Source organism: Trichechus manatus, unplaced genomic scaffold, assembly GCF_000243295.1.
Source record: "Trichechus manatus latirostris isolate Lorelei unplaced genomic scaffold, TriManLat1.0 scaffold00007, whole genome shotgun sequence".
In the NCBI taxonomy this organism is placed as follows: Eukaryota; Metazoa; Chordata; class Mammalia; order Sirenia; family Trichechidae; genus Trichechus; species Trichechus manatus.
The window spans coordinates 29,552,731-29,567,463 of NW_004443943.1; the positions used below are offsets into that span (position 1 = coordinate 29,552,731).

The 14,733-nt window shown below is 38.2% G+C and overlaps 1 protein-coding gene across 3 annotated transcripts in view; it reads left to right on the forward strand.

Annotated features, from left to right (window-relative positions):
* CNNM2 (cyclin and CBS domain divalent metal cation transport mediator 2) overlaps positions 1 to 14,733 on the forward strand; it is a 157,475-nt gene that overhangs the window by 67,287 nt on the left and 75,455 nt on the right. Inside the window, exon 2 of one of the 3 annotated variants that reach the window (XM_023741098.1) lies at positions 6,550 to 6,591. The exons of the other annotated variants lie outside the window; for them this stretch is intronic. Coding sequence (XP_023596866.1) covers positions 6,550 to 6,581 — 32 coding nt within the window. The 3' untranslated portion in view covers positions 6,582 to 6,591. Of the gene's footprint in view, positions 1 to 6,549; positions 6,592 to 14,733 lie in introns of those variants that run through there. 3 annotated transcript variants of the gene reach the window in all.

The following is a 14,733-nucleotide window of genomic DNA, read 5'->3' on the forward strand; positions in this document are numbered from 1 at the left end:
TACGTTTAATAGCCCACCTTCACGGAGTAACTTCCGTCTATATAGATAAGCAAACTACAGTTGCTAAAGTCCTGGCAAAATGTCAGGATGAACAGAACCTTCCATTATCTTTTCAGCCATCTTAAACAGTTTCTGAAGAATTCAGACTTTTTTTTTTTGTTTTTGAGCCTTAACTAAACTGTTGTTGTTATTAGGTGCCATTGAGTCGTTTCTGGCTCACAGTGACCCTATGTACAACAGAATGAAACACTGCCCTGTTCTGAGCCATCCTCACAATCATTGTTATGCTTGAGCCCATTGTTGCAGCCAGTGTGTCAGTCCATCTTTTTGAGTCTTTCCCTTTTTTGCCGACCCTCTATTTTACGAAGTATGATGTCCTTCTCCAGGAACTGGTCCCTCCTGATAATATGTCCAAAGTGTGTGAGATGAAGTCTTGCCATTCTTGCTTCTGAGGAACATTCTGGCTGTACTTCTTCCAAGACAAATTTGTTACTTCTTCTGTCAGTCCATGGTATATTCAGTATTCTTCGCCAACACTGTAATTAAAAGGCATCAGTTCTTCTTCGATCTTCCGTATTTATTGCCCAGCTTTTGCATGCATTTAAGGTGATCGAAAACACCATGGCTTGGGTCAGGTGCACCTTAGTCCTTAAAGTGACATCTTTGCTTTTTAACACCTTAAAGAGGTATTTTGCAGTAGATTTGCCTAATGTGTAGTTTGATTTCTTGACTGCTTCTTCCATGGACATTGATTGTGGATCCAAGTAAAATGAAATCCTTGACAATGTCAGTCTTTTCTGTGTTTATCATGTTATTGCTTATTGGTCCAGTTGTGAGGATTTTTGTTTTCTTTATGTTAAGGTGCAATTCATACTGAAGGCTGTGGTCTTTGGTCTTCATCAGTAAGTGCTTCAAGTCCTCTTCACTTTCAGTAAGCAAAGTTGTGTCATCTGCATATCACAGGTTCTTAATGAGTCTTCCTCCAAGCCTGATGCTGTGCACTTTTTCACATAGTTCAGCTTCTTGGATTATTTGCTTAGCATATAGATTGAATAATTATGGTGAAAGGATACAACCCTGATGCATACCTTTCCTGATTTTCAACCACTCAGTATCCCCTTGTTCTGTTCAAATGACTGTCTTTTGGTCTATATACAGGTTCCTCATGAGCACAATTAAGTGTCTGGAATTCCCATTCATCGAAATGTTATCCATAATTTGTTGTGACCCACACAATTGAATGCCTTTGCATAATCAATAAAACACAGGTAAACATATTTCTGGTATTCTCTGCTTTCAGCCAAGATCCATCTGACATCAGCAGTGATATCTGTCATTCCATGCCCTCTTCTGAATCCAGCTTGAACATCTGGCAGTTCCCTGTCGATGTACTGCTACAACTGCTTTTTAATGGTCTTCATCACAGTTTTACTTATATGTGATATTAATGATACTGTTTGATAATTTCTGCATTCTGTTGGATCACCTTTCTTTGGAATGAGGACAAATATGGATCTCTTCCAGTCGGTTGGCCAGGTAGCTGTCGTCTAAATTTCCTGGCATAGATGAGTGAGCATGTCCAGCACTGCATCCGTTTGTTGAAACATCTCAATTGGTATTCTGTCAATTCCTGGAGCCTTGTTTTTGCCAATGCCTTCAGTGCAGCTTGGACTTCTTCCTTCACCATCAGTTCTTGATCATATGCTGCTTCCTGAAATGGTTGAATGTTGACCAATTCTTTTTGGTACAGTGACTCTGGGTATTCCTTTCCATCTTCTTTTGATGCTTCCTGCATCATTTAATATTTTCCCTGTAGAATCCTTCAGTATTGCAACTTGAGGCTTGAAGTTTTTCTTCAGTTCTTTCAGCTTGAGAAATGCCAAGTATGTTCTTCCCTTTTCATTTTTTAACTCCAGGTCTTTGCACATTTCATTCTAATACTTTACCTTGTTTTCTCGAGCCACCCTTTGGAATCTTCTGTTCACCTCTTTTACTTCATCATTTCTTTTCTTTTGTTTTAGCTATTCTACGTTCAAGAGCAAGTTTCAGAGTCTCTTCCAACACCAATTTTGGTCTTTTCTTTCTTTCCTGTCTTTTTAGTGACCTGTTACTTTATGTATAATGTCCTTGATGTCACTCTGCAACTCCTCTGGTCTTTGGTCATTAGTGTTTAATGCATCAAATCTATTCTTGAGATGGTCTCTTAATTCAGGTGGGATATACTCAAGGTGGTACTTTGACTCTCATGGACTTGTTCTAATTTTCTTCAGCTTCAAGTTGAACTTGCATATGAGCAACTGATGATCTATTCTGCAGTTGTCCCCTGACCTTGTTCTAACTGATGATATTGAGCTTTTCCATCGTCTATTTCCACAGATGTAGTCAGTTTGATTCCTGTGTATTCCATTTGGCAAGGTCCACGTGTATAGTCACCGTTTATGTTGTTGAAAAAAGGTTTTTGCAATGAAGAAGTTGTTGGTCTTGCAAAATTCTATCATGCGATCTCCAGCTCAAGTACTCACTTTAGGGGGCAGCCTTTTACAAGGATCATGCTTAGCTCCAATTCCTTTCTGTTTGGAAAACTAATGAATGAGAAGGGGCGCTGTCAAACTGTCACTGATTTTCAAACCTGCCATGTTAGTACCAGTTGTTAAAAGCAAGGACTTTGGAGTCACACTTGGATTTGAATCTCAGCTCTGTCATTTTCCAGCTGTGGGCTCTATCTTGGGCAAAGCTTCAGTTTTCTCATCTAGAAAATGGAGATCATAATTTCAGCCTCAGCTTGGTATATATACTCCAGGAGGGATTTTTGATAGAGGCAAAGAGGTAATTCCTGCTTTACTAATGGATAAATCAATTTGTTATATACAGTCAGTTTTTCTGAGGAAAGCCTTTTTGACCAAAGGTATATCATACATGAGGAGCCCTGTTGGTGCAGTGGTTAAGTGCTTAACTGCTAACCATAATTCGGCAATTCGAACCCACCAGCTGTTCTGTGGGAGAAAGATATGGCAGTCTGCTTTCATAAAATTTGCAGCCTTGGAAACCCTATGGGTCATTTGAAGTCAGAATTGGCTCGACGGCAGTGGATTTGTTTTTTTTTAATATCATACGTATCTGTATCTTCTCACTAGATTGTAGTTTCTTGTAGGACAGGGTGCCTATCTTAGTTGTCTTTGTAACTGGCTTATAGAACTTGGTACTCAGTAAGTGTTTATTGAATGAATAAATGATGCATACTTTCCTTTGAGATTACCATAGTATTTGGATTTCAGATCACTATGTTTACTTCTTACATTCATTGAGAAACTCTTGTGGTATAAGTTTCACTGTGCAGATGATGAGTCCTAGACATTTCCAATAGACAGAGTGGGTTGATTATTGATCTGGTGTGATTGGAACATTTGTTTCCTAACTTCCTCAGTGATAGTTCTTTGAGTTCCTGAAGCTGATTTTTCCCAGGAAGAAGGCTAAGACTTTCGTTGTAACCTACAAGAGGTAAAGGAGCCCTGGTGGCACAGTGGTTAAGTGCTAGGCTGCTAACTGAATGATTGGTGGTTTGAGCCCACCAGCTGCTCTGTCAGAAAAAGATGTGACAGTCTACTTCCATAAAGCTTTACAGCCTTAGAAACCCTATAGTTCTACTCTGTCCTAAAGGGTCGCTATGAGTCGGAATTGACTTGATGGCAACGGGAGAAGATGTAAGGTTTTCCTAGTTATACACCAACAGCGGCTAGTTTATCTGATTTCTGTCTGTAATTGGTCAGATGTTTTGGACTGCTGCAGCTTTTGTATACATTTTTATAAAAGGATTCTATTATCTGAAAATTTTGGAATTCTAATTTTTTGGTTTTGTCTTGTTGCCTCTTGCTTATGGTAGATTGTTTCCTCCTATTCTTTGTGAAGTTTTTGTTTTTGTTCCCCCTCCCTCTGGCAAGACCTTTTTCTATGGGAATCTTGTGCAGCTTTGATTGAGGATGTATCCTTTGTTGTTAATTTCATGACTCAGAAGTTCCAGTACCACTGAGGTAATAAAAAAATTAAACTTCAAACCTATGTAACGTACAGGTCTGTAGTTATGTATTTTCAGGGTAGGTATTTTCCTCTCTCCAACCCAGACCGTTGGCAAAGGCAGATAAATGTCCTTGGCATCTTACTTTGCTTGGTGAGCAGATTCTTTGTAGTATACTCTTTTCCTAAAGGTGCATCCTTTTGAAGTTTCTGGATTTATGGAGAATGTTAGCTCCTACACCTCCCTTTATATAAGTCATGGTAAAGTTTGCAGACAGAATTTATTCTAGCTAGTGTAAGCAGAAGAGTATTTACTATAAAGCATTAAGTGCTTGCAAAGTTGCTGGAAGCGTTGAAGAAACAGATTCTAGGTTGATTCATTCAATCAGTGAATATTTATTGAGTATCTGCCCTGTGCTGGGCACTGTTTTGGGCTCGTGGGGGATACATTAGTGAATAAAACAGACAAAGGCTGCTGCCCTTATGGAGCTTACATTCTAGCAGGATTGGGTCTTTAGGAGCAACTCCCAAAGCCACATCACAGAACTGGGCTAACAAAAGAGCTGCCCAGTTAGGGGTTTAAATACCACATCAGAACCATACCACTATTGCCATGGCAGAAAGCCACCATGGTCCGGAAGCCTCCATTAATGCTCTCAGCTCCAAAATCTTGCCCATTTGCTTTGATCCACATCAAGATCCATGACCTGCCTGTTGATACTCAAGAAGCTAATGACTAGACACTGTGAACGCTGCTGATTATGCTGCAGAAAAACCAAATGCCTGACTGTACCAGTTTTCAAAAGTAGCAGAAGCAGCAGAAGCTGGTCTTCAGTTTTACTTTCCAAATCTTTGGTAGTACATAGGATCCAAACCCAAAACCCATTGTTGGCGAGTCAATTCTGACTCCTAGCGACCCTATAGGACAGAGTAGAACTGCCCCGTAGGATTTCCAAGGCTGTAAATCTTTACAGAAGCAGGCTGCCACATCTTTCTCCTGCAGAGCGGCTGATGGGTTCAAACCGCCGACCTTTTGGTTAGCAGCTGAGCACTCTAACCACCGCACCACCAGGGCCCCCCAAGGACAGTAGAATGTATATTATGTGCCAATCCATCATATCCACCATACCCTCCTTTCTTGTTCCTGCTTAGTCTTTAAACCCTCATCTCCTGTTTTATGAGCATGGATCTCTGCCCTACCATCCCAGCTCAGGAGGGGGGCAGCTCACATGCATGTGCATCAGGGTTTTAGTTTCCTCTGCTTTTCTGGCACCTGGTGATTTCTCCTTTTTGTTAACTGAATTATGCCTTTAAAATAATGTTGTTGTTTTTAATGTAGCATTTTTAAGGAAAGTTTTCAGATTATGTAGTTCGTACATGGTCAGAATTAGACGCCCCTAGATTGCGACTACTAATTTACCATGATGTTTTTATTAGCACGTTAGAAATGTGTTACATCTGGTAGGGATGGAGGTTCTGGAAACTGATTTAAAGTTTTTGGAACACAATTCAGTGTACTAATCTCTTTAGGATAGCATGGTTGAATAATGCCATACTGAAGAAAGAATATAATTTATTTTTTTAAATTGACATACAGTAAAATTGACTTTATTTGGCATACTGTAAATTTTAACACATGTATAGATTTTGTTAACTGCTATCATGATCAGGATACAAAACAGTTCCATCACCCTGAAAAACTCCTCACGCTATCCATTTGTCGTCACACCTTCCCCCAGCCCCTGACAACCACTGCTCTGTCCTAGTTGGTTTGTTTTTTCAAATAGATTCCTTGGGATTTTCTACATAGATGATCATGTTGTTGTGAATAGGGACAGTTTTATTTTCTCCTTTCCAATCTGTTTGCCTTTTGTTTCTTTTTTCTTGGCTTGTTGCACTGACTAGGACTTTTAGTACGATGTTGAATCAGAGTGGTGAGAGCGAACGTCTTCGCCTTGTTCCCGATCTGAGAGAGAAAACATTCAGTTTTTCACCATTAAGTATGCTTTTTCTGTAGATGCCCTTTATGAGGTTGAGGAATTTCCCTTATATTCAGTTTGCTGAGAGTTTTTATCAGAAATGTTTGTTTGATTTTGTCAAATGCTTTTTCTGTATCTATTGATAGGATCGTGTGGTTTTTCTTCTTTAGATTATTAATATAGTAGATTATATTGATTGATTTTCAAATACTGAACAAGCCTTACATTCCTGGGATAAACCCCACTTGGTCATGGTATATTATTATGTATTGCTAGATTTGATTTGTTAATATTTTGTTGAGGAATTTTGCATTAATATTTATGAGGGAGTCTGGTCTATAATTTCTTACAGTGTTTTTGTCTGGCTTTGTATCAGGTTAATGCTGGCCTCATAATATGAGTTGGGAAGTTTTCTTTCCTCTACTATTTCTACAGAGATTGTGTATAATTGGTGTTTTTTCTTTTTAAAATATTTGGTAGAATTCACCAATGAAACCATCTGCGCCTGGAAATGTTTTTTCCCAGAAGCCTTTTAATTGCAATTAAATTTTTGTTATAGGGCCATCAAGATATCTGTTTCACCTTGGGTAAGTTTTGGCAGTTTGGAGTTTTTCAGAGATTGGTTTGCACCATCCAAGGACTCCAAAGCAGGATTGTTGTGAGCTGCCCTCGATCATGGCGACCCCAGGTACAACAAGATCTGACCATTGTGATCCATAGGGTTTTTATTGGCTGATTTTCAGAAGTAGATCACCAAGCCTTTCTTCTTAGTCATTCTTAGCCCTGAAGCTCTGCTGAAACCTCTTGAGCATCACAGCAACATTCATGCCATGTTGACAGACAGGTGGTGGCTGTACTTAAGGTGTATTGGCTAGGAATCAGACGTGGTCTTCTGTATGAAACTTCTGTATGAGACTTCTACCACTGAACCGTCACTGCCTTCTAAAAGCAGAATTCACTAGTTGCCATCAGGTCGATTCGGACTCATTAAATAATGACACAAGGACAGAGTAGAATTGCCTCATAGGGTTTCCAAGGCTATAAATGTTTACAGAAGCATACTGCCACATCTTTCTCCTGCGGAGTGGCTGGTGGGTTCGAACCACCGACCTTTCGGTTAGCAGCCGAGTGCTTTAACCACTGTGTGCCATCAGGGCTCCAAAAACAGGATTAGGCCCCTACTCATGCAGAAGCCAACATGTGGCTTTATTACTCATGTGCAAATGATTTTGACTTCAAGCAGTAGGGTGAGTGCTCAATGACTGCATACTGCTTATATTTGCAGAGCAGTTCTGCCTGCATTTCGGGCAAGGAAGCCCCTCAGGGCTTCATTCAGTAATGTGGCAAGGGAAATTAGAATGGCCTGGCTAACCACATCAATATGCATAATTGACAGGCTACTCAATACTTTAAAAGATAAGTACTTTCCACTCTCTTTTCTTTAGCTATCAAATGTAACTCCATGTAAGCATTATACTGTTGTCGTTGTTAGATGCCGTTAAATCGATTCCGACTCATAGCGACCCTATAGAACAGAATAGAACTGTCCTATAGGGTTTCCAAGGAGCAGCTGGTGGATTCAAACTGCCGACCTTTTGGTTAGCAGCCGAGCTCTTAACCACTGTGCCACCAGGGCGCCAAGCATTATACTATAATGTATTATTTTCTGACTACTATTTTGTTACAGATCCCTCGTACACACATGCTTAATTCTAAGCTAAGCAAATTCAAAGAACGTGAAAAACACTGGCTTACCTTTTAGCCTGAAAGCAGGATAGTCTTTAAAATATCAATGAGATTACAATGGAATGAATAATATGTAGCCCCTAAAATGGGATAATGTAGGCACTTATCAGTATATGCACCTAAGAACAGAGCACCAAATACATGGAGCAAAAACTGACAGAAATGAAAGGAGAAATTGACAATTCAACAACAATATTTGGAGACTTCAAAATCTCACTTTCAATAATGGATAGAATAACTGGACAGGAGATCAACAAGGAAATAAATAATAGCAAGTGTTGGTAAGGATGTGGATCGCCAGGCAAGTATGTGGATCGCACTCTGCTGCTAACCAAAAGGTCCATGGTTCAAACCCACCAGCCACTCTGCGGGAGAAAGATGTGGCAGTCTGCTTGGAACCCTTATATGTTGCTGATGGGAGTGTACAATGGTGTAGTCACTTTAGAAAACAGTTTGGCAGTTCCTCAAAATGTTAAACATAGTTACTGTATGTCATGGATTGAATTGTGTCCCCCAAATATATGTGTATCAATTTGGCTAGGCTATGATTCTCAGTATTGTGTGATTGTCCACCATTTTGTCATCTGATGTGATTTTCCTATGTGTTGTAAATCCTATCTCTATGATGTTAATGAGATGGGATTAGCGGCAGTTATGTTAATGAAACAGGACTCAATCTACAAGATTAGATTGTGTTTTAAGCCAATCTCTTTTGAGATACAAAAGAGAGAAGTGAGCAGAGAGATATGGGGACCTCATACTACCAAGAAACGAGCCAGGAGAATAGCGCGTCCTTTGAACTCAGGGTCCCTGCGCTGAGAAGCTCGTCAGCTGGGGAAGATTGATGACAAGGACCTCCCCCCAGAGCCAACACAGACAAAGCCTTCCCCTGGAGCTAGCACACTGAATTCGGACTTCTAGCCTCCTAGACTGAGGGACAATAAATTTCTCTTTGTTAAAGCCGTCCACTTTTGGTATTTCTGTTACAGCAGCACTAGATAACTAAGACAACATATAACCCAGAAATTCCACCTTAAGTATATAAAACCAAACCCGTTGCTATTAAGTTGATTCCGACACATAGCGACCCTGTAGGACAGCATAGAACTCCCCCATAGGGTTTCCAAGGCCATAAATCTTTATGGAAACATATGGTCACTTCTTTCTCCCGCTAAGCGGCTTGGTGGGTTTGGACCACTGACATTTTGGTTAGCAGCCAAGCGTTTAACCACTGCGCCACCAGGACTCCTTTTTCCTAAGTATATACCCAAGAGAAATGAAAACATATGTCCACACAAAAACTTGTACATGAATGTACGTAGCAGCATTATTCATAGTAGTCAAAAAGTGGAAACAGCCCAAATGTACATCAGTTGGTGAGTGGATTAATTAAATGTGGTATATCCTTACAATAGAATATTAATTGGCCATAAAAAGGAATGAAGTACTGATAGATGCTACAGTGGATGAGACTTGAAAACATTATGCTAAGTGAAGCAGTCATAAAAGACTACATATTGTATATATATAAAAAAGACTGTGTATTATATGATTTCATTTATGTGAAAGGTCCAAAATAGGCAAATCTATAGAAACAGGAAGTAGATTAGTGCATGTCTCGGGCTGGAGGAGAGACCTGAGGTGAAATGGGAGTGACTGCTAATGGGTATGGGTTTCTTTTTAGAATAATAAAAAAAGTTCTGGAATTAGATAGTGGTGAGGGTTGCCATGCCAGTGGTTAAGTCTTCAGCTGCTAACCGAAAGGTCAGCGGTTCAAACCCACCAGCTGCCCTGCGGGAGAAAGATGCGACATACTACTTCTGTAAAGATTTACAGCCTTCGAAACCCTATGGGGGAGTTCTACTCTGTACTATAGGGTGGCTATGAATAGGCAGGCATCAACTTGACAGCAACAGGTTGGGTTTTCTTTTGGTTTGAGGGTTGCACAATTTTGAGAATATACTAAAAACCACTGAATTATAGGCTTTAAATGAGTGAATTTTATTCACAAATTATATCTCAAAAAAGCCATTGAAGAAAGGGATAAGTTAGATCTAAAAATATTGTCATGGAAAGATATCTATAGCTGAACTATATGTAAAAGTAAAATGTATTCCTGGTTTAAAATGTTTTCGAACACTACAGAACTCAACTTGAGACACTGAAATTTTCTTTGCATTTTCTTCACCTAAGCTGGCTGGATAAATATTCTGTTTAGGAACTCTTTAAAAACTGGAAGACATGGTAATTCACAGAATACAGTTTGTTTTAGTTTGCTTCTATGTAGGTGCCATAAATTAACTTGTAGAATTAAAGTATTTTAATTCAGTTATAATAAGAATTTGCATGTTTTGTTGAATGGTTCTCCAGTCTCATACAGAAGTTTCTCTGAAACCCTTGGAAGGTAACTGCTGGAGATAATCCCACAGTCTTCTTCCACAGGAAGTTAAATAATTTATTAAAGTAGTGTTTATAGAGGTAGAAAATATGAAATGAAAAACTCAGAAGAGGAAAAAATAAGTCATTGTATATCTCACCTCCTAGAGATAACTACTTTCAGGATTTTAGGGTGTTTCCTTTCACTACTTTTTGAATGAACTTTTTTATTGAAGTATAATATACGTACAGAAAAGTGCACAAAACACAAGTATATAGCTTGGTGGAAATCCATGTAAAACTATCTATATCAAGAAATAAGAGTATTACTCCTTCTCAGTATATCCCCTCAAGGTAACCACTGTCCTGGCTTTAAAATCATAGGTTAGTTTTTGTACTTTATATAAGTGAAAACATATAAGATGTGTTCTTTCAGTCTGCCTTCTTTTACACAGCATTGTATTTGTGAATTGTAGTTGTAGAGTGTTTATTCTCATTATTGAATAACACTCCATTGTGTATTTATATCACAATTTATTCTTTCTATTGTTGATGAGCATTTGAGTAGTTTTCTGTTTTTGACTATTATATATAGTATTACTAGGAATATTCTGATACATGTCTTTTGGTGAATATCTGTATGTATTTCTGATGGGTATATACCAGGGAGTAGAATTGCTGGGTCATAGAGCAGTGCTTCTCAAACAGTTAAAATGCAGATTTTGCTTCAGTAGTTCTGGCATGGGACCTGAAAGTCTGCATTGCTAACAAGCTGCCAGGGGTTGCCAGTGGTACTGGCTGTGGACCACACTTTGAGAATAACAAGGTCTGTTTTAGTAAATAATGTCGAACAATTTTCCAAAGTAGTTGTGTCAATTTACATTCCTACCAGCAATATATGAAATTCCTTTGCTTATGTATGTGGGAGTCTGTTTCTGGACTTTCTGTTCTGCTCCATTGATCAACTTTTCTATTTGCATCTTCCCTACACTCTTAGTTACTTTAGCTTTATTAGACTTGATATCTGGTAATGTGAGTCCTCGAACTTTGTATTTCTTCTTCCAGATTGTCTTGGCTCTTCTTGGTCCTTTGCACTTTCATATAAGTTTTATAATTAGTATAAATTTCCACATACACAAAAACCTACTAGAATTTTGACTGTGATTGCATTGAATCTATAGGTCAATTTGGGGAGGGTGATATTTTTACAATATCCAAATTTCTGAACATGGTAAAGCCCTTCATTATTCAGGTAGTCTTTAATTTCTTTCAATAATACTTTTAGTTTTCTGTGTAGAGGTTTTATTTTGCTAGTTTATTCTTAGGTATTTGATTTTTTAGTGCTGTTTTAAATGGTTTTATTTTTCAATTTTTATTTCATAATTGTTGGTGGCTGGTATATAGAAATACAGTTATTTTTGTATATTGACCTTTAATCAAGCAATATTGGTAAATTCAGTTACTAATTTTGCATAGAGTGGAAATTGATGAAGCCATTAAACATAATGTTGTTAACTCATTTGTACAGAAGAATAGGTTTGAATTACAGAGGCTAAGAGGGGAAAGAAGGGGAAGAGGGATAGTTAGAAAAGTGGGAGTTTAATATCTGTCTTACAAAGTAGTGAGTCAGAGGACACTGACTATAGTTGATGGAAAAGAAAATAAAGGTATAATTATCTTACTTAAGGTTATGAAGGTAATCAATAAAGGATGTACAACTAATGATAAAAAGTATATTGGGAGAATGGAGGACTAGAGTTGAGAGGTGATAAAAATGATCTATAGTCAGTAGACGTCCGTAAAGAGTGTGTAAAAGGGATAAATCAAGAAATAGCCATAGACAACTCTTGGTAAACAAAAGTTGTTCACATTTTGGAAGATTACATCATTTATGGCCAGACATCTTAAGGTATTTGCATCATTAATTCAGCACACCTGTTTCAGTCTTCATTTGTAGCTGTCATATGCAAATAGAGATTTAAGACTTTTTTTTCTATAATTAGTGGAAACATTTGAAATGCAAGGATCTCATTAAACTTCACTAGTAAAGGTTATTTTATTAAAATCTTACAAAGTTTCAAAAAAGAAACGATGGTGGAAACATTACGTATTTAAACAAAAATCAAACCGGTTGTCGCCGAGTTGATTCTGACTCATAGTGACTGTATAGGACAGAGTAGAACTGCCCCATAGGGTTTCCAAGGATTGGCTGGTGGATTCGAACTGCTGACCTTTTGGTTAGCAGCTGAGCTCTTAAGCACTGCGCCACCAGGGCTCCATTATGTATTTAGAGAGATGGAAATAATTGCAAAAGAAACTGCTAGAAGAATTTGGGACAGGTTGGAAGAGATAAGTGGGGTATGTTTAATCACATATGTATTACTTTGATTTATAACAAAATTTAAAACATTGTTATATTTCAATACTGTATTTAATAATATAGGAAAATGCTCACATATAGTCTTCAAGTGCAACAATACATTGTAGAATAGTATATATGATATGACTCCCATTTTTGTTTTTATATGTGAAGTGAAAAAACTTTGGAAAGAAACACAGAAATGTTAATAGTCGTTGTCTCTTGGGGGTAGGATGAATTAAACATGATTTTCATTTCGTATGTTTTCCATTATTCTGGCTTTAAAAACAAAATAATAAGCCTATACCCCTTTTTTGTAATCAGAAAGAAAAAGCTATTTTCATTTTGAAAAATAAGGTAATAATAGTGACATGACTTTAAGCAGGGACTGTATATCTTTTTGTTCCTAACATCTCACACAATGCTTGTCATGTGCAAGATATTAGTAAATATTTGCACATAATCAGAAAGGATGTGTGTCAATGAGTACCTCATCTTTGCTTAATAAAAGCATTCTATGGCCATTGGCAAAGTAAAATAAGCTATTTCAGGCAAAAATGTTATTAATAAATAGTGCTTGAGAATCCTGAAAAGCCTAGGAAGCATGATTGTCAGGTAGAAATAAGTTAGAAAAGAAAATTCAAAAGGCAACTGGTAAAGTTTTTGTTTAATTTTTTCTTTTTTGCATAGGTAATACTCTCAATAGGTATAAAAATCCAAAAGTACAGAAGGGTATATTGTGAAAACTCTGCCTGCTACCAACTGTACTCTCTCCCTGGAGGCAACCAATATTCTTAAATTTTTTTTTTTTTTTTTAGTAGTTTTATTGTGCTGTAGGTGAAAGTTTACAGTGCAAATTAGTTTCTCATTCAAAAATTTATACACAAATTGTTTTGTGACATTGGTTGCAGTCCTTGCAATGTGTCAGCACTCTCCCCCTTTCTGCCTGGGTTCCCATGTCCAGTTTTCCTGTCCCTTTCTGCATTGTGTCTTTGCTTTTGGGCAGGTGTTGTCCATTTAGTCTCATATACTTGACTGAACTATGAAGCACATTCCTCATGTATGTTATTGTTTGTATTATAGGCCTGTCTCTAATCTTTGGTGAAAGGTGGACTTTGGGATTGGCTTCAGTTCTGAGTTAGCAGGGTGCCCAGGCGCCATCGGCTCAGGGGTTCCTCCAGAATCTGTCAGATTAGTAAGTCTGGCTTTTTTTGTGAATTTGAATTTTGTTCTACATTTTTCTCCCACTCTGTCCGGGACCCTTTATTGTAATCCGTGTCAGAGCGGTCAGTGGTGTTAGCCAGGCAACATCTAGTTCTTCTGGGCTCAGTCTGGTAGAGGCTGTGGTTCCTATTGTCCATTAATCCTTAGGACTAATATTTTCCTTGTATCTTTGGTTTTCTTCATTCTCGTTTGCTCTGGATGGGATGGGACCAATAGATGTATCTTAGATGGCCACTCACAGGCTTTTCAGACCCCAGATGCTACTCCTCAAAATAAGATGTGGAACATTTTCTTTATGAACTATGTTATGCCAATTGACCTAGATGTCCCCGAGACCATGGTCCCCAGCCCTCAGCCCCAGTAACTCGGCCCCTCAAGGTGTCTGGATGTGTAGGAAGCTTCTATGACTTTGCCTTGGTCAAGTTGTGCTGACTTCCCCTGTATTGTGTGTTGTCTTTCCCTTCACCAAAGTTAACACTTGTCTACTATCTAGTTAGGGATTTCCCCTCCCAACCCTTCCCCTCCCTCGTAACCATCAAAGATTGTTTCTGTGTGTAAACCTTTTCTTGAGTTTTTATAATAGTGGTCTCATACAATATTTGACCTTTTGTGATTGACTTATTTCACTCAGCATAATGCCCTTCCAGATTCATCCATGTTTTGAGATGTTTTGCGGATTCATCATTGTTCTTTATCATTGTGTAGTATTCCATTGTATATATGTACCATAATTTGTTTATCCATTCATCTGTTGATGGGCACTTAGGTTGTTTCCCTTTTTTTTGCTATTGTGAATAATGCTACAATGAACATGGGTGTACCTATGTCTATTCATGTGACGGCTCTTATTTTTCTAGGATATATTCCTAGGAGTGGGATTGCTGGATCGGATGGTATTTCTATTTCTAGCTTTTTGAGGAGGCATCATATCGTTTTCCATAGTGGTTGTACCATTTTAAATTCCTACCAGCAGGGCATAAGAGTTCCAGTCTCTCCACAACCTCTTCAACATTTGTTATTTTCTGGGGTTTTTTTTTT